Raw genomic sequence first — 19,696 nt, forward strand, 5'->3', positions numbered from 1 at the left:
TTTCACAAATTTGTAGCTATGTTCTTTTGTATAAAACGCAAATTTGTGTTTTATAAAAATATTTTTATTTGAATTAAATAGTTATTAATATAAATACCATTTATTTCTGGCACTTATATTGTTCACTGATATACTTTTGTTTTTCGTTAAACCAATTATCTTTTGTCGACTTTACTTCCACTATTATTTTACAAGGCTTATTGATCACATTTGTTCTTCTGCGATGTACATTTACTATAAACAAATAAACACCTACTGTTAATGAAATTCGACTAGCACATTCAAAATGCAAATAAGTTTTACATTTAGATCACTTAACTTCATCATTATCAAATGTATGATTATTTCAAATTGCTCATAACAACATTTTACAAATGTAATTGTAATTCATTTTGATTATAATTCAATAATATTCCAATTAACACTGTATACTCATTTATGGGTAGAATGTAAAACAATAACATAGATAAGCAAACTGTACTCATTAACTAGTAGATTAAACGACCTTCCACGACGGACGAATGAACTGAAATGAAAACCGTATCATTTTATGTTTAACAAAACAATGTAATTAAATTAAATATTTTTTAAAAGCATGAAGTGGAATAAGTCAATTGAACGTATTGTTCTGTATCATTGTGACTCGAAATGTAATCTATCTCATTCACTAGTCCTTACATATTGATATTTGGTTTTATATGGCGAATGGTATACTACTCGCAGTCCAATCTCTATAGATGTGTACGTTGTACGTTTAGGTCGTGTGTGTGTGATGTGTGTGTAGGGACATATTGGGTATCAAAGGGCACGGGGTTTAATCAACTAGACCTATTATTATCACATTTCAACTATTTAATAGCGAGCGAATATTTTCAGTTAATAATTCTCAATTGATCGTTTTTGTACTTATGGGTACTCTTTGTACAAAAACGTTTTATACAAATGCACAAATAAAAGCAGAAAATATACATCACATTTTGTATAAGAATATATACAATTTTTATTAATATGGCACTACATGGTAAACGATGTCCCTTTACCACCTTGACCAATCTACCCCTGTGTGTATGTGTGTGTAAAATTAGCGTATATGCTCTTATACTCTATTACATGGACGTTTTCTGACCTTTATTATGGTGGGGGGAGGGGTGCGAATATTAAAATTAATGTTAATTCACATGGGATTCAGATACTAGAGCATAGAATCATTTATTTTTCATCTTCTGGAATTTAGAACTAGTCTCCTGAAGAAAATATTTGTGTCACTGAAATGTTACCTTACGATAAACAAATAATTGTTATCATGGTATACTGTTTTTTTGATACTTAATGCGATCCGACTGTTAATACGCAAAAGCGGCCAAACTGTTAAACTACTTCGGCCCATTTTACATCTTGTCCAAGAATTATTTTATGGGTCTATTGTACATGCATTCTGTAATCGCGGAATCGTATTTATGATAACAAGAGCTATTCCGAACTTCTACTGTCGAAAAAAAAGAAATGATAAGCAATTCAGTACGAATTATAAAGTTGACCATTACCACGTAAGTCAATTCACCACACGGACGCGCGAATATCGTACGATAATAATTGTTCGCGAAAGGAACACGAACGGGGCACGAGTGCAGCGCACGTGTTGGCTGAACAAGCAAATTTCGGCCCGTCGCCGAAACGATACACTTGTGATGGGAATCATTTCAACTATCGTATTCCGGTAACGCGTTTGCGGTACGGCCGGCAGGAGAAAGCTCGACTCAGGGCCGTTCAGAGGGGGGGGGGCAATGGGACCATTTTGCCCCGTGCCCCATTGTTGGAATATTTTTTAGGGGGGCGCCTATAAAGTCTTGATGTATAATAATTGATAATAAAGACTCGATTGCACTGAGCAATTTTACACGCCACGTGTCGGCGATTAATGTCGTGCGCGTGTGAACGTATACCGACTTGTCCGATTACATTGAGCGATTCAATAATAAACAATATGAATAATATTCGATTCTGTTTTGTAAATATGGAATGCGGTACATGAATTTAAATGAGCTTGTTTGGTTAAAGTTTGGAAAAATACATTTGCAAGAATTTTGTTATTCTCGGCGAGTACTTTGTTTATCTTGTCTTATTATTGTGGTCGAAGGGCCCCCGAATTAATTTGCCTCTGGCCCCGAAAAATCTTGAGACGGCCCTGGCTCGGCTTACCGCCGTCCGCGCAGTCGCATCGTTGTAATATCATAACGCGAACAAATCGTATCTCGTTAGACTTAATATCCGTCGGATTTTAAAATATACCACGCGCTCGTATACGCACACGTACGCACATATTATGTATATTGCGTATATGAGCACACTTGATTTCAGAACACGCATCGTGCGAGCGAAACGGAAATAATAAAAACTTTGGTATCGCGACCCAAAGCCGATCGCACTCGATACAGTGTTGAACGCGTAACGACCGCGTACGCGGTAAGTTCGTGACGCGTCGGAATCGTTGATTGAAACCATAGGCACGACTAGGGGAGCGAAATAGGGTTCTTAGCACCCCTGAGTTCAAATGTAGCAGTCCTGTTTTTTTTCCAGATCTATATAACCTACAGTAATTACAGTTAACTTATCGTTTAATTTTATTTTCAGCAATTTCAGCACCGCCAACATTTTGGCTCTAGTTATGTCCATGAATAAAACGGACAGCGAATCTCGTAGGACGCACTAGCTAATGCTGAAAAACGATTTTGTTTGCATGCAACGGTACGCAAATGTCCGATGAACGGTTCGGCGTTCGGGGTTGTGCACTTGCTAATAATTTTTTTATTTTTATTTTTTACAAATAACGCGTTTTCAAAATTTTTAGGACGTAATATTTATAACGCGTGCGATATATTAATGTTATTAATAGGCCCCGTGAACAATGCATAAAAGCCGCACGCGCAATACGGTTTACAGTTTCCAACACATCCGGACCACCGTCCTAACAACCGTGTCCGTACCAGTGGCATATACAGTAAATATTTTCGGGAGGGGCTACTATGGACAAAGTTAAAATACCACTGCTATCTAAGGATTACTAACAAGACACAGAAAGTAGTTATTTACATTTAATTTACAGTATGTCCCAAAACGATTTGACGTTGGACGCAAATTCTTAATAAGCATAAAGCACCATTAAAATAAAACAAATGTTTAAAATAATTTTTAAGTTTTTTAAAACATTTTGGGGGGAGCTGTAGCCCACTAGGCACCCCCCTCCCTTTATACTCCACTGGTCCGTATTGAACGTTGCTGCCCCGACTACTGCGACGGCCGACGCGAGTCCATCTTTCCTCGACGTGCGAACGGATACGATTCCGTTCGATGAACGCAAGTCAGTGGTTCGCGTTTTGAAGTCCGACTCTTCGTCGATCGGGTGACTCGCGAAGCTCATTCAAATCCATTTACCAATCATGCCGAAAACCCGCGATTGTACGATTATGGTAATATTTATAACACGTGCGTAATAGATGTGTCAGCGCGAAGGAGACACTCCAAAATCATGTTCGGGTCTTCGGTGAGATGTTACGCCTAGTGAAAAATGTGCGCATTGAAAATACCCGGTTTGCTTCGTAAATCAAAAAAATAAAGATAACGCCATTTACTTGCATCAGATGCGTTAGCCGTTAATTTAATATATGAACGTAAATCGAACGAAATGAATTAAAAGATAAATTATTCGAACGACGAACTTACATGTTTTGTAGGCCATACATGTACGTTGTACTATTGTAATACGTATACTCGTAAATGTTTAAGTGTATACGAGCTAGGCATCAAACATTTTTACTTGGGATGAAATTATCTTGTGCGTTTCTTAGTAACGTGTGTATGGGATTTATTTTATGTTATATTTTTCATAGGTGCATTTGACCCGGTGCACTTTGTATCACCTAAAATTTATCCTTATTTTATATATATAGCAGCTATATTATAGTTGTCCTCCTTGCAAGTCGTTTCAAGTCGTAAAAATCGTTGTACGGGTTAGAATTGTTCCGTTTTAATTATTTTTTTTAATATTAGACACTTTTTTCTTTTTAATTAACATAGTAATCTCGTAAGGTAATAATTACCTACTTTTTTAGTCATTAGTGCATTTAATACGATGTTTTTTGAAATATTTACTTACTTAAAATTAAATACTATTTAAATACATTTATTTATTTAATTAAATCAAATGCTTCAAAGTATATAACATTTTTTGTTTTCAAACCATCTGGTAATATAATAAACTGATTTTCTGATGGAACTGTGAAAAGGCTGAAGAGTTTACACGCCGTAACCGTCGTAGTGTTTTAAGAATGTAATAGCCTATATTTTTTTCTTATCGAGTATAATAAATTCTAAGTAATACTTGGTATAATAACTATGCATAACTGGGATTTGCATGCACGGTATAATTTTTTATTTCTTTAGCTGTTTTTAGAATTACGACTTTCTCGACGGAAAATATATTTTATAACCAACACTGTTCATACAATTGGAAAACGCGTTTGGAATACACACAATTTTAAATGTGCGCAGGTCTCATATTTTCCAGTCGTATTTTTAAAACATTTTTTTACATCAATGTACACATTATCGCACTGACCGGATCATAATATTGTATGGAACGGTGCAGTAATGCAGTTACGTACATTAGATGTACATCATACCACGGCTGTATCTAGAAACTTTTTTTTCGGGAGGGGTCCAAAACATGTATATTGTAATTTTATTGAATTTAGATTTTAATTTTTGATATTTGGTTAAAAATAAGACAGAAAAAAATTTTATCTTCTTTTATTAAAATTAATATCATATTTTCATATTATATTATGATATAAAATTAAAAGCAGTCAATGATTAATTGAAGCTTAAGTAATTTTTGACTGAAAATATTTATGTTGGTATTAAAAATAAATAAGTATTTTAAACATTCCTAAAATATTGAAGAAATTTCGGGGGAGGGGGTCCAGACATCCTGGACCCCCCCAGATACGGCCTTGCATCATACTGTAATATTGTTTTATTGCATCTATTGTAGTGCGAAAGTTTTAGGTTCTTGATACCGGATGGCTTTTGGAAACTATTGGTTACACGGTAATGTATCAATAACAAGTCATGTACAGTTATTATACGCGAATGCTTAGCGATCAATAATATTATACGATTTACATGTAGTCTCGTATTAATAGAGTTAATTTGTACATCAATAGACACTTTGACTTCAATTTATTTATAAATAACATACTACGTGATCAACGGTTCGAGAAAAATGCATTCATTAAGCCATAAATATGAATTATTTTTACATAAACAAGCAGTATGTTATAGTGATAAATGTACATGACCGTAATGAAAATTTCAACTAATGATTACGCTAATGAAGAAACATACCGGAAATAAATTATCTGATTAGTGATAATATAAGTGTATCGACCAAGAACAAATTACGTACACGGCGATATTTATATAATATTATAATTCTATATTCTTGCAAATGTTATACATATGACTGTTAATTCGGATAATTAATCAAACATTGACTGATCATTGTATGTTGTTTTAATAACATTTTTTGTTGCAATTATTAAGAAATCTAAAATATGAAATAAACAAAACCGGAAAATATTTGATTTGAACACGGTGGAAATAGGTTCGATGCGATAACCGGCATAAGGCTCAATTTAAGCACCAGAGAGAAAAAGAAAGAATACTGACTTTCTTATATTTTTTATACAACAAGTTTACGGATACAGTGAACTCATTTCATATACGATCAGTGGCTATCGATAAAATCCTTGGTGTGTCGATTATCCGAACGAGCCCAGAACGAATATTTTTGAATGTAACGTCCTTACGTATAAATTAGAACCTATACGCTATTGCGTGCAATGAAGAAAAGTACACGTTAGGTTATGTTTTATAATCTTCAGAGTGTTTTTTTTCTCTTCCCCGGTGTATTTTCACACGATACGACCCCGCACGACGGTGGCAAAAACCTTGGCGGAATGTGCGTAATAATAAAAATAATAAAAAAGTCGTCGTCAAAACACGGTGATGGATAATAATAATTACACATTTCGGTTTACGTGACACGCGGCGCGATATTTACCACCGAACACTCATCACTCACAATAATTTAGTCACAAAATAAACGTCATAAATTAACCGTTTAAACGTTACGTGCGACTAGTTTTGCGATAAAAAAAAATGTACATAAATCATAATATATGAACACATAAACGGTTATAATTCATTCGACGACGAGGGTCGAGTATTTTAAACGCGGTCTTACACGGCGTACCATTTATATTTTGGTCGGGAATTAAACGATAGGATCGGTCGCGTTGCGGAAATTGTGTGCTGCGAGAGGATATCTAAATGAAAAAGTCTCCGGTCTTCAATACGACTGTAGGTTAGAGTTTGTTGACGGCCGACAGGGTCGGATTATAACGTTTTCCCAATCGGACAGTCGAAGTGTTAAAAAATGTTTAATTTTTTTCCAATTCCACATCGGTACGTTCCGAAGAGGTAAACCTTAGAGGCAAGTAGGACCAGGAATCACTGCGGTAAACAATCATTGACCATCGACAAACGGGTAACGAGAACACGGAGATACTACTTTAACGATCGCTGCGATTTTACGTCGTATTTAGGTCGTGTTCTTAACAACGATATCTGTTAATAATCGCGAAAACGCGGCGCACCGGACATACCGGCCGCACGTCCAATTAAAAACTTTTCGTTAACGAAAACCAATTTGTTAAACTATACGCGACGCCCAGGTGAACCGAAAATAAAACGGTGTTGCAATTAACGAATTTCGTTCCGATCCCGACACCCGTTGCCCCAACTCACCCCCAGTAAACGAACGCAGTCGGCTCGTAATCCGCGAACATCCTCGGCGTTTTGACCCTTGAAATATCGATACGCGGAACCGACGACGGGACGTGGAATACGATTACGGTAATTAGCACGGCATTATTCACGCGGACACGGCCCCTCCCTCTCTGACTGTTTACCCAAACCCTTTATAACAATCATATGTTTTGACGCAAAGCCTTTTTCGTTTTATTTCGTCGTCACGTGTAATGATTATTTTAATTATTATTAGCATCGCGTCTCGTCCGGACGGCCCTGTGTCCCCCTGTTTTTAAGTATTAACATACACGCATACGGTAAACTAATATTTTTGTTTAGAAATAACTTACATGTACCATGTATGTAGTGTATGAGGTATGCATATGAGAATAAGATAACATGGAGACAATTACCCCTTATTTAGAAAATGGAAACGATTCAATATTTAACCGTAACACCCGAAATAGAATAGCTTTCAGAATAGGAAATCCTACAACAGATTTGTAATCTAATTTATTTCAAGAATCATTTGGTTACTAACAACCGATGTGATCGAGACACGGTCTTTATATCTTCCTCTGTATTTGTAGCTGTGCTCAGTCCCCACGGTTCAAAAATTGATCCGGCGCCACTGTCCTACCCCCTCTCCCAGTGATTATTGAACGCTACCCAGTGGTGGGTGCCACTAAGCAACATATTCTCGTAACGACCGTGGTGACAGGAGTTGATAATCCCTGTATGTTCCACTGCGTAAGTACACCACGTCTATGAACTACGATGGGGTCAGCGGCGGATCGGATAAAAATTTCGGCCCGGGAAATAACCGTACGACCGGCCCACCATCCAATAATAATAATTTTCCATAAAAGTCTCCTTTATTCGTGGATTAAATGCTCGTGGAACTGTTTACATCACGTTTACACTAGGTTCTTATCACAATCTTACAATTAAATACAATATACTTCAATCAATTATTTTTATGAAATAATTTTTAATCCAATCACATCGACCTAGTGTTATAATACCACCACCGGCCCACCGGGAACTCGGTATCCCGGCGAACCAATTTGCCGCTGACGACGGTAGACGATTTTACCCAAGTTCCCGTCTAGTGAAAAATTACCTAAATCATATTCTAGCGAAACCGTCGTTGTCGTCGTCGTCGTCGTGCACCGGTGTCGATAAAAATAATCATAACGATTGTGCACGGCCGAAACGCGCGTCGGATAGGCGATACGACGATTGCCTCGCGGCGATTACGGCCGTGTTTAATTTCCCGGTACACGTAGGCAACGCGGCAACAATAATAATGAGTAAATAATAGCGTTTGTTTTGCAAGTGATTATTTCTCGGGAAGCTCATCCGGACGCGATAATAATAACACACGGGTACCGGGTTCGATACGATCATCGTTGATTGAAAATATTTATAATAAACGCCTGAAACGATATCGAAAAATAAACAACACGGTTTGTTGGTAGTAAAATGCGCGACGACGACGTGTTCGAAATATTTTCCAAAACGGTGACGCGTAACAAAAATCGTCGGTGGCCATGGTCAGAAACCGAACGCGCAAACATACGATTCGGAGATAAAAAGTTGCCCCCCTCCCTAAGCGATTTACAAGTCGAAACGACCTTACATAATGTTGAAAATCGGAAATCTATAATGATGTATTTCGAAGAAAACAGTTCTGTGCCATTGTAACCACGTACATGACTAATTGTTTACAAATTTAATTATCCGACACTATTGACTGAGCATGACTAATCCAGAAGCATTTACGCCATTATTGCTCGCCTTAAATACGTCACTGCTGCTACTGGGGATGAAGGTTTTATTACTTTTCACGTGCCCTTTACTCATTCACGTAACGCGTAAAAATTGAGAACCAATCGCGGTGGTCGACAAAATCGTGAATTTTCATCTTTTAGCGTCTATTCTGGAATATTCGACCGAGCACCTATGGGGTCTTCGAGATGGTCGATAACGATCTGGTGTTTCCGTCGAATGTTCTAGAATTGACACAATTATAAATATGACGGGCGTGCATACATTGTGAATCAGTCGATCGGTTGATCTTACGCGGAAACTTAGTGATAGCGACGGGAAATGTTTTTTTTTTTTTATGAAACGAAAGAACGTAGTTAATATACATGCTAAATTTGTAATGTTATTAATTTGGATTTTTTTTATGTTAAGTAACCCCAAATTAAATTATATAAAATCGGCGATAAGTCAGCCAACACATCGGGAATTTTCCATTTCAGCTGAATCAGCTGAATAAAATCACCGTATAGAAATTAACAAATCAATACGTAATCGAGATCTGAGACTTGAATTGTTTCACAAGAAATCTCATCGTGTGACGATTCAAAAAATCCGATGGGTCTCGAAATCGAAAGATATCGAATAGGAAAAAAAAACGGCCTTAAATCGAACCGCTTGTTAATAATGCATTACGGGAACGTTGTGACGATCGGTTTTCGCTGTGAAATCGTTCATTTATAGATTATTATTAATTTATAGCGTCGTGAGGATATATTTTACGCTGGCGCGTTTGGAAGAAACCGAAATAGAAAAACCGGGAAATACGATGGTGATGGAAAAGAAACGTTCGATCCGTGGGCGAGGTGAAAAGTGGGTCGGCGAAGAAAAATATCCGAATCGAACGGCTGGTGATGATGATTAACAATGGTATCGGTAGAGAACCGTAAACGGACTTTGGCTCCGAATACCGGTCGCGTATGTCGGAGGTTTTTGAAACGATTACACGCGTCCGTCGCCGGGCGAAAAAAACAAAACGAACGTTAGGCGCCCCGAAACGAACGAAAACCGTCCCGTACAAGGTTACGTGCCCGGCAAATCGACGAAAATAATAATCAACGGAATCGCGTCGTCGGACGGGCGACGGTGCGCGCGCCTGGATCCAACAGGTTGGGCCCGTTCGTACCGTCGGAGTGGTAGTGGTCGCCGTGCGGGCGAGTGCGCGTGCGCGCGTCCATCGGCCGTGCAGTCGTTGTTCCGTCGTCGCGTTGCGCAGCGACCGTTCGAGCGTCCTACCGTGTGCGCGTGCGTCGTCGTCCCGCGGTCCACCGTTATCGTGTTTTTCGGTTTTTCTCTCCCGACCCGCGTTTCGAACATTCGCGCGCTACCGGTTCCGATACGTTTTTCCGCCGACGTTTCGTACGTTTCGGTTACATTTTGTTTCGCAATCGAAGCGACTGCTGCGCCAAGCGGTGCGCGTGTCCGTTTTTTCACCCCTCTCGACACGCCGTCCGTTTCGCGAGTGTTGTGCGGTGTACGTCAGCGACCGGATATCGTCGACATAGTAGTAGGTAACGTTGTTTGTGTTGTTTGTTTTTGCGCGGACATCCTGTCCGATCGGACGGGTACAGCGTGCGCGTTACGCCGGCGAAATCGACGACCAGCTTACATAGATTCGACGGGTTCGATCGCGTTTTTTCTGTTTCCTGGGTTCTCCCCTCCCCCCTCCCCCCTCCCCCCACTCGGCAGCACTGCTTTAATTTGGGAACATTTTTACGTTTTAGACGAGTTACCTATGTTGCGCTGTGTCGTTCGCCGCTGCACTGTTTTGCATTCCAACCGGGTTGGGATTCCTAAAAGAATCGATATTTTATAATGCGATTTTGTTTCGTACGAAAGAGCCTTGCCGGTTCCATAATAGTTTTCGTATGAATTTGGATTTTCAATGCGCAATAAATGTTGCGCGTCTTATCCGCTCGTATAATAGGTGATCGGCTGCGGTAAACGATCTGCGCTCGGTGACCGTTTTCACCTACCGTTCGATTGTATCTCAATCGGTCCATGTGTGCGGTTATTCCGACGTCGGGTTTTATCGCCGCGACACATTATTAAATGCGATACGTTTACTGTAGTACTATGATAATGAGTCACGCGTTGTTGTTTTAGGTGTGGCGAGGACACAGGCGTAGTACACGCGCGGTCCGTTTTTCGTTTGCGACATTCGCGTCGTCGTCGCCCACGGGCCTACCTTCTCGTCGGACGTCCGTCGGAGTAACATTCTCCCGTCCGTTTTTCACTCGTTACTCCTTCGGGTCCATCTAGACATTTTCGGAACGCGTTCCCGTACCCGTGTACGCTGCACGTGCTCTCCGTACCACTGGCCCGGGCCGAGAATAGTGCAGTACGTACGACGATGAACTCCGGTCAGACGAGCATATAGTCCACGAACGTGTCGGTGTCGGGTTGAACACGATTTGCACGTGTTCAAACACTCTCGTCCAAAAACCGGCCCGAGTATAATCGTAACAATAATATTGACGACGATTGCTCGTTTTTCAAATGATACTATGTTATGGGTTAGTCGTGCTACGCTAATGTGGTGTTGTTTAATTGGATTATATGGCCTTGCCACCAACCAATCCTACGGTTTCGTATAAAGTTTCTATACCGATCTATATGGTATTACATTTGCTGTTAGGTCACATTCTATCCCGACGGTGTAATGGCGTACCAGTATGTTAGTGCACTTAGGACCGTGTTTAGCCTATTTCTGAACCTTCTCTACAGTTTTACGAACCCGGGTAGTTCACCCTCCTACACAACAGTCGAGCGACGTGGCACCCATTTGTTGTGCGCGTACATGTTTCGACCGGGTCAAAAGCCGAGCAAAAGCCTTTTCAGCGCAGTGTGACGCACAGGTGCATATGGTGTGTTAAAAAAGAAGGGATCGTAGCCCGACCCCGCTTTGTCGCCGCCGATCGATACGTGTATATATATAAAAAAAATATGATGGGAATAAATAAATCGTATTGTATTGTTGCGGCGAAAGGGACGCTGTATAACACGGTTGAACGTTATTATATAGAGGGGGGGTGGTTCCCAAAAATGGCTTTCTTTTCAGGGGTTCTCCGAGGATTGCTAAAACGTAGTGGTGCTGCTGCTGTTGCTGGTGTATGCGTGTGGTGTGTGTGTGTGTGTGTGGTGACGCTTGAGTTATAACGACGTTAATAAGTGGTTTCGGTCTTTTCGCCCGCGTCGTTCGTTTCGTCTTGAACGGAATTAATTTTTATTTTTTCCCATTATCCGCGTATAATCCGTTTTGCCCGGACGTGGTAGGGTACAGGGTCGGCGACCTGGCGGCCCGACAAAACTCGCATGCAAATGTCTTCGTATCGTCTTTAATTATAATATCGCGTCATCGAGCCCGCGACCGAACGTTTATATCGAAAACGATTAGCCGAACGAGAATTATTATGTTAATATATACGTCCGTCGGCCGTCTCACAGCGCATCTTGTTACTGTTAATGCGCCGAGAAGTGTCGAAACATAAACACTCGAAAACGATTTGGAAATATTATTATATTTGGTCCCCCAAGTGGTCTTTGCGTATAAATTATTCTACACGCGAGACCGGGTTTACAGATCCCGTTCGGCAGTGTTGACTGCGTTTCGTCCTTAAATTTCGTGTGTTAAACCATTCACCTGAGTTTTTGTTTGTCGAGTAACTCGTGAACGACGGCGCGTATACATACATACTTCAACGCGCATAATATTATGTCCGTTTCCGTTTGCGCTTTTGACTCCGACGTTATTGTTTTGTTTCTTTCCGTCTCATCGGTTGTATTGGCGAATTGGCGTTTCTTTCGCCGTGCAATTATAATATTACCGATTGTTCAACGAGGCGCTCGTACGGTGTAAGAACGTCACGTGTGTTTCTTCCACAACGGCTGCCAGATGTGTGTTTTATTATTCATTTCGCCGCAGCGCGGTACATTGTTTCACTACCAATCGTTGGGTCGTATTATATTGTACAATATGATTTTTATTAGTTACACCGTTTTGTTCCGTCCCACGTCTCTTTCGCCGGTCGCCTCTCGTCGTATCCTGAAGTTTTCGCTGTAAATTAAGCGATGGCCATCGCACAGCAGTAGTCGTTCTCTGTCGTTTACTCCGGTGTTGTTTTAACGACGGCGGCGGTACTCGAAAGGTAAAATGAAATAAAAAATAGGAAACCCGCGATTTTTATTAAGACTCGGGAGAGGTGGAGACACCGTAATCCGTAGGTATACATAAAACAGACCCCGAGGCCCCCAGTGTGTTATGGCTCTGCGCATATGAACAGGTAGTAGTAGTAACTTCTCGATTTGGTACGGTATAGACCACAGCTGGCTGCAGCGGTAGTAGTAACATTTTCCTTCTCTGTCTCTCTATTTTTATTTTTTTTCCACGTATTTTTACCTACCTCGGTTTTCCTTCGTTACCGTGGTAATTGCTACGATTCGAAACGGCGGCGATCTCCCGTACTACCGATGCACAGCAGCTAATACACAACACTAAATACGCGCTGCTGCCGTAAAAAAAAAAACAATAAAGAAACAAATTTAGTAGGTCGAGTATAATATATGTTTAGGTAATCCGGCGGCCGACATCGGCGGGGCTTGTTGCTTTTGTTTTCACGGTGTACAATTATTACCGCTCACTTCTGAAACCAAACGATCGTACACCGTGTATTAATTTGATCTATGTGATACCGGCCATACGTAAAAACCGTAGGTAATCTCGTTGAGCACTACTATGATTGATCTAGCAAGACTAACCCTGGCTAACACGATGGTTCGGTCGCCGATCCCTATGTGTAGGTGCTACGGACGCAGGTGGGTGGTAGATTGGTACTAGAACATACAAGTTATAGCGATTTGGATTTCGGATATAGCCCGTTTTAAAAATATCAGTTATAACTCAACATACTCAGGATTTATTGCAGTTGTACTCGGATTTTTATGCAATACCATATGGAACACACGTCGGCATTATTGTATGCGTGACCGGACAGGGACGTCAATAAGCGACTAGAGGAAGAGAAGACGAAATGAAATAGGATTCGTGTAAATATTCGCTCCTAAAACCGTATACGTATTCAAAAACTTGAACAAACATCGTTCCAGTCCAAGACGAACGGGGAGGGGGGGGAGAGGCGAAAAATCGATCAACTTTGAAATTACCCGTGCAACCGACGTGTGTGTGTGTGTGTGTGTGTGTGTGTGCGTGCTGCATACGTTTATACTTATGGTACGCGTCCCTTGCAACAAAGATCATAAGGCGCGCGCCACTGATATTGCGCGTGTCTAGACATGTGACACAATCTCGGCATGTGTCGAACACGAGGTCCGCGTGTGCTGCGAGTAGCAGTAGCAGTAGCAATTCAATGCGCAGCCCGACCGGAAACAGCGTACGTGTACGTGCGGGGGTGCACGTCAAAACTTATCTTTGGACCTTTTGCACTATAGTCTACTCCACTCCACTGTCGCATCGTGTGCGCGAAACACGCGCGCCGTTGTAATATTTCGTTAGTCCCACCCTCAACCCGTTCGCCACGTAACAATAATAAACCGATAGTACAATAGTACACGCGCACGCTGCGCCTCGCCGATTTATGATATTATTATTATTATTTCGTACCGTCGTGTCGTGCGCAGCGATGGTAATGTGCCATCATTACAATAACGACGTTTGCAGGACGCATCACTAACTGCAATCACCGGTCGCCCTCAACATGCCAGGACACGAGCTCGACGAGGACGACTTTTGGCCGAACATCTCATCAGGTACGAACAATAAATACGTACACGTTTATTAATAGACGTTAAACGTACATCACCCACCTATTATTTATAATATAGATGTACACGGTGTGCGCGTTACGTTAAAAAAATTTGCATCGATTACGCTGTTCCACCCCCTTGTTCGTTCCCCCCGATCTCCGCCGTTTGATACCTCTGGGGTATCTTTAAACGCGCGTGGAAAAAATATTAATTACGATCGGTTCACGTTGCACCTCGGGTGTTTGTACATGTACGTGCACGCGCACGCATTCATAATGACCGTTATATTCTTACGCGAACCGCTGGGAATCGCCGTGAAACTTGTTTACGTCTGCGCGACTCGCGCATAAGCAACGTGTATTATGATAATATTCCGTGAACGGTACGCGCGTATTTTGCGTTTCGGACTTTTCGTCGACTCAGCTATTACCCGTTGTTTTTTGATCTCGCGACGAACGGACCGCGGAGCACGTTTTCGTCAGCCGAGCGTCGCGGATCGTTAACGTTCGATGACCCGGCGTCGCGTTACGATAATTGCCGTCGAATCGAACTCCGGGTACTCCGGACGCAGATGTTTTAGCACGTATATCTGGATAAAAAACACGAGTGAACGCCCGTGTGGTTGTGCCCGAAGGCGATTGCGGGTCGTTCCGACGTTCGGCAACTTATCGCCAACAATCGGAAAGCACCTAATTAATAGTAAAACAATGCGTTTACGTACTCCTATTTTTTTTTTCTTCGTTACAATGTTACGTTCAAGCGCGTGCTGGCATTTTCGACAAAAATACGAGCTCAACGAAATTACGTAGCGAACGTTTTACGCGTATCTCTCGGCGGATCGCGATCCAATTTAACGGCTTTTCGAACGCACCGACCAGAGCTGACCGACCGCGTGCACTACATTGTACGGCAGTCGATAAAAAGTTTCTCGTTAGTACACCCCCAGTACGCGTTGGCAACGTGTTTTTCAGAAATATTTTACCCGTTCTAAAGTCATACAAACGTAACGTGTGACAAGGCGTGGAAAAACAAAACGAAACCGTGGAATCATGTGTTGGTAGGACGGGAGTGGTCTCCCTGCTACTCGTCGTATTTTGCTTACCGGGTTCGAATGGCAAAGGTAAAAAGTGGCCTTATCGCGTTAAATTCGAACGACGAATCGTTATAATCCAGAGGAATCGCGGGCACATACGTCGTTGGTCGTACGTCGCGATATACGCGTGTGCTCGAACAGCGCAATAGCGTATAATATTACGGAATCTTATTTTGCGCTGTTACAGCGCGGTGATAATAGTTACAAAGTTAATTCTGCCATCCGTCACGGCAGCTGGTCGCTATCGAGTATATGTTCATTACAGTTATCATTATTAAACGCTAACGCGACTGTTGTTTATATTACTATGCGTTGCTTTTCGCACCCGATTAGGAAATTAAAAAAAAAATAAAAAATATACGTTTACGTCGTTGACACATTCGATAATCTCTCAGACAACTCCTGCGTGCATGTACTTACGTTCGTGCGCACGTATTATTTATGTGTGCGAGTGCACGTATATACGGAGTGTGAGAAGGAAAAAAACAGAGGTGAAGTGAGTGAACTGCCTAAGCCGTATAAAACGTATAATGCCACCGGCCCCGGCTCAGCGGACACGCGACGAGGACCGCGACCGTATCGCGTGTTCTTGCCGTGTTCTTTGACCTATCTGCACGGCGTGCAAGATCTACTGCCACGGCGTCGACCTGTAAAAATTCATGATCATATGCATACCGGTGTACGCGCGTACATGGATTGTTGCTGCGGCGGACTGAAGGGGTCAAGTTTGAGGCAGCTGCGTTAACTTTTTATTGGGGGTGGTACCATCCGGCACCCCGTGCTATTGGTGATAGTGAGAAATTATATGCTAACTTTTTATAAGTAAATAATGTATATTAGACTTTCACAGCATATTCTACTAATTTGGTATTGATGGTACGTATTGTAAATTGTAATATATTAATTATTATAACCTAAACAATATCTACATCTAAACAGGACCTAATACATAATTATAGAAAGTATAATATTATTTGTATCATAATACGAGTAAATTTGGAAACTGAGAGATGGAGGACAGCCCCATGGATTTGTGAGGTTTGACATTAGGTTCAAGACCGTACCTGGAGGGTTCAACCCTCTCCCCCACCCGAATTTTACACAAACTTAAAAATTTAACATCAGTTTTTTTTAATTTAATATTTTAATTTTTTAAAGTATCCCCCTCACTCTCCGAAAATGTATTCTAGATACAGCCTTGATAAGGGGGTGGTGGTATATATTTAAATATGAAATTGAGTCATTTAAAATTTAAGTTCAGTCCGCCATGGGATTGTTGTTCAAGAATTATTTACCGTGGTAACGTTAACATCCCCGTCAGTGGACGGTTTCAGCGCGCGCGTTCGACACGGGGTCTCCGATCTCAAAAAAAAAAAATAAAAGTCCCGAATCCCACGGGGCACTTGCGTTGGACGTACGTTGGAAGGTGTGTTCGCGTGGAACAGTTGGGCGTCGGTAACGAAACCGTTAAAATATTCGCGCAGTGATGTACGGACGTGTGCGCGCGTAGGAAATCCGTCGACACGAAAACTTTGAGAAAATATTTTCGGTCCGCATCGCTGTGGCGAAGTTCGCGAGTACTCGAAAACGTATCGTTACGGGTTTCTCGCGGAAATCGATTAAAAGTTTAAGCGGCTACCGTAACCGGTGCGAAAATCTTAATCTCTCGTCGAACACGCGTGTATTGTATGCAAACAAGAGCGACGACCGACGACTAGGTGTTTCGGAGCATCGCGTACAATCTCTCACGTCGTCCGGCGCTGTTATAGTAACGAGAAAAATAAAAAAACAAATCATGGAGGCAGGATAAAAGTGTCTGTCACTCGCGCGTCGTACCTGCATCGCGTATCCCATTACGAGCGCGCGCACCGAATTATTATGTTATAAATCGGCCGTGGTCGCTGAACAGCTACACAACAATACGTGCGCGTATACACGGTTTACGTGCACAGAGCGTACACTACGTGTTATGTACTGCGTGCGCGACCACGATCGGCAGCTGAGCCCATTAGCGTAGCCCCTGGGAATCTCGATAAGTTCCGTTGCGATGAATTAGTTGATCCACTTTAAGCGCCGTCCGCACCCAATTGTTCTGTGCACAACGTACGAGTAATACCGTACGGGTATCGTAGTAGAAACCATGTCGGGGCTACCTACTTACTTGCGCGGACAACGAGGAAAACAAACCGTATCGCGAACGCCGGAGTGTATATTACTCGGACGGCTGACAATGGAACGGTCGTCTTTCGATTCTACCGGTCTTTTCGTGTGATACGCACCGAGCGGTAGGACCGAAAACCGTCGTCGTCGTCGTCGTTAGCCCCGAGGATACGTTCCGGCGGCGGCCGCGTGCTCTGCTGTTCGGAGAACAATACGAATTCCGGTGCGTTGTCCTCGTCTACCCGACTGTCCAGTGCGTACGTGTGAGTGTGCGTGTAATAATGAGCATCGTCGTTGTCGTATACACCAGACGTGTGTTTGTGACATTATCTATTCTTGTAACGTTCGCAGACTTCACACACACACACACACGCGCGCGCGCGCGCGCGCATGGTTAAATGTGATGTACGGGAGAGCACTGCGTGTACAATTTGTGTGTGCATGACACACAATGTACGGTGTTCGCGGTGCGGTGCATTTTTCACGTAGGCATACGAACACGACGACGACGCGTTTTGAAAGACGTCGACGGTCCTGTCACCGCCACCGGATCGACGCCGGAGGCCGGACCCCCGCGCGAGTCCTGCGAACAATCGGACCGCGGCGCAGCACTCGCCAGCTAATCAATCGCCCTCACCCATCCCCCTACCAGCACGTGTGATCTACAAAAAAACGACGTGTACGTACCCGGTGGGTAAATGTCCGAACGGCAAATTTTCCTTTTTGCCGCCGTCACGTCGCGTTCGTATTTCCGTGATTGAAACACGTCCGCCGATCGGTGGATTTGCTCATGTCCGCACTAGCCCGCCGCCCGGTCGTCACCGGAACAAAAATATCGTACGCATAACCGAGCGACTTTCTCCCACGCCGCGAGTCGCTGCAGGGTGTGTTTTATCTGACGCGCGTGCACGGAAAGCGTGAAATCAGTGTCCGAGGGGATTCGTATACAAACGGAATTACGTTTTGTCTAATTGAAATATGCGTGTGTTCCTCCTTTACATAGGTCGACCGTCGTAATTGATTACGAACCTATGTAGGGCGCGCTCGGTGAATGTTTCTGACTTGAGCCACGTCGCGGCGTATTATTCATTTGCTATTCACGGTTTTAAGCGTACCAATAAATAATACTCGTGTTTATTACGAGTCAAATGTGTTTACTGTTAACCAGTGGTGTCATTTCGGTTTTTTTTTTTTTTTTGGAGTAGGGCAGTAGTCGGCATGCTCTTATTGGATTGACTCATTTGACCAACGTGCTGATTAACGTGTGGGGGGTTGTAGGACGTCAAACCAGTTCAAAAATATAATAATTTGTACTTTGCACACAAGTACCCGTATGATACATATCTCATTTCCCGATTTACAACATGTCGATGGCTTTACAAACGCAGTGGCGGATTTAGCGTTTTGGCGCCACTAAGCTTAATCACTCTGCCCCCCCCCCCCCTCACTCTATTAAGGTACCAACAATATTTGGTCTAAACCCTTCTCTTCAAATTTTATTCACTTTTTTTATATAAAAAAAAAATATTAAATATTAAATCTTTAAAATAGAAAACTTCTATAAATAAAATATTTCATGTCTATTATTTTACTTCAAATACCATTATTACCGGTACAAATAAACAATGCTTATACAGTCGCATAACGGAAATATAAATAGCTAGATATGAAAATACCTATACTCGGATAGTCGGATGTTCCCAATAAGTACATAGGTACAAATAAGTTATTAATAATAACTAGTAACTAACAGTAACTATTTTATTACAAACGAAATATTTTCAAATTGTAATAATAATTGTAATATTCTTACTATAGCCTATAGGTACGCATCGTTCAATTTACATATTTATTTGTTATTATAACTTTTTAAAATTATTTTCATTCATGTTTATATGACAAATATTAAAAAAAAAATATATTAAAATAAATATAGGTACCTAATAAGTCAATAATAACACTTAAATCTATAAAAAAAAAAGC

General features: G+C 41.7%; 1 protein-coding gene across 5 annotated transcripts in view; it reads left to right on the plus strand.

Annotated features, from left to right (window-relative positions):
• LOC112687863 (protein TANC2) overlaps nt 1–19,696 on the plus strand; it is a 223,964-nt gene that overhangs the window by 154,841 nt on the left and 49,427 nt on the right. The window contains exons 1-2 of one of the 5 annotated variants that reach the window (XM_025560858.1): nt 9,887–10,208; nt 14,375–14,463. The exons of 3 other annotated variants lie outside the window; for them this stretch is intronic. In XM_025560858.1, coding sequence (XP_025416643.1) covers nt 14,412–14,463 — 52 coding nt within the window. In that variant the 5' untranslated portion in view covers nt 9,887–10,208; nt 14,375–14,411. Of the gene's footprint in view, nt 1–9,886; nt 10,209–14,374; nt 14,464–19,696 lie in introns of those variants that run through there. One more of the 5 variants, XM_025560867.1, reaches the window with a different exon arrangement.

This window comes from Sipha flava, unplaced genomic scaffold (assembly GCF_003268045.1).
Source record: "Sipha flava isolate LNK unplaced genomic scaffold, YSA_version1 109_pilon_pilon, whole genome shotgun sequence".
In the NCBI taxonomy this organism is placed as follows: domain Eukaryota; kingdom Metazoa; phylum Arthropoda; class Insecta; order Hemiptera; family Aphididae; genus Sipha; species Sipha flava.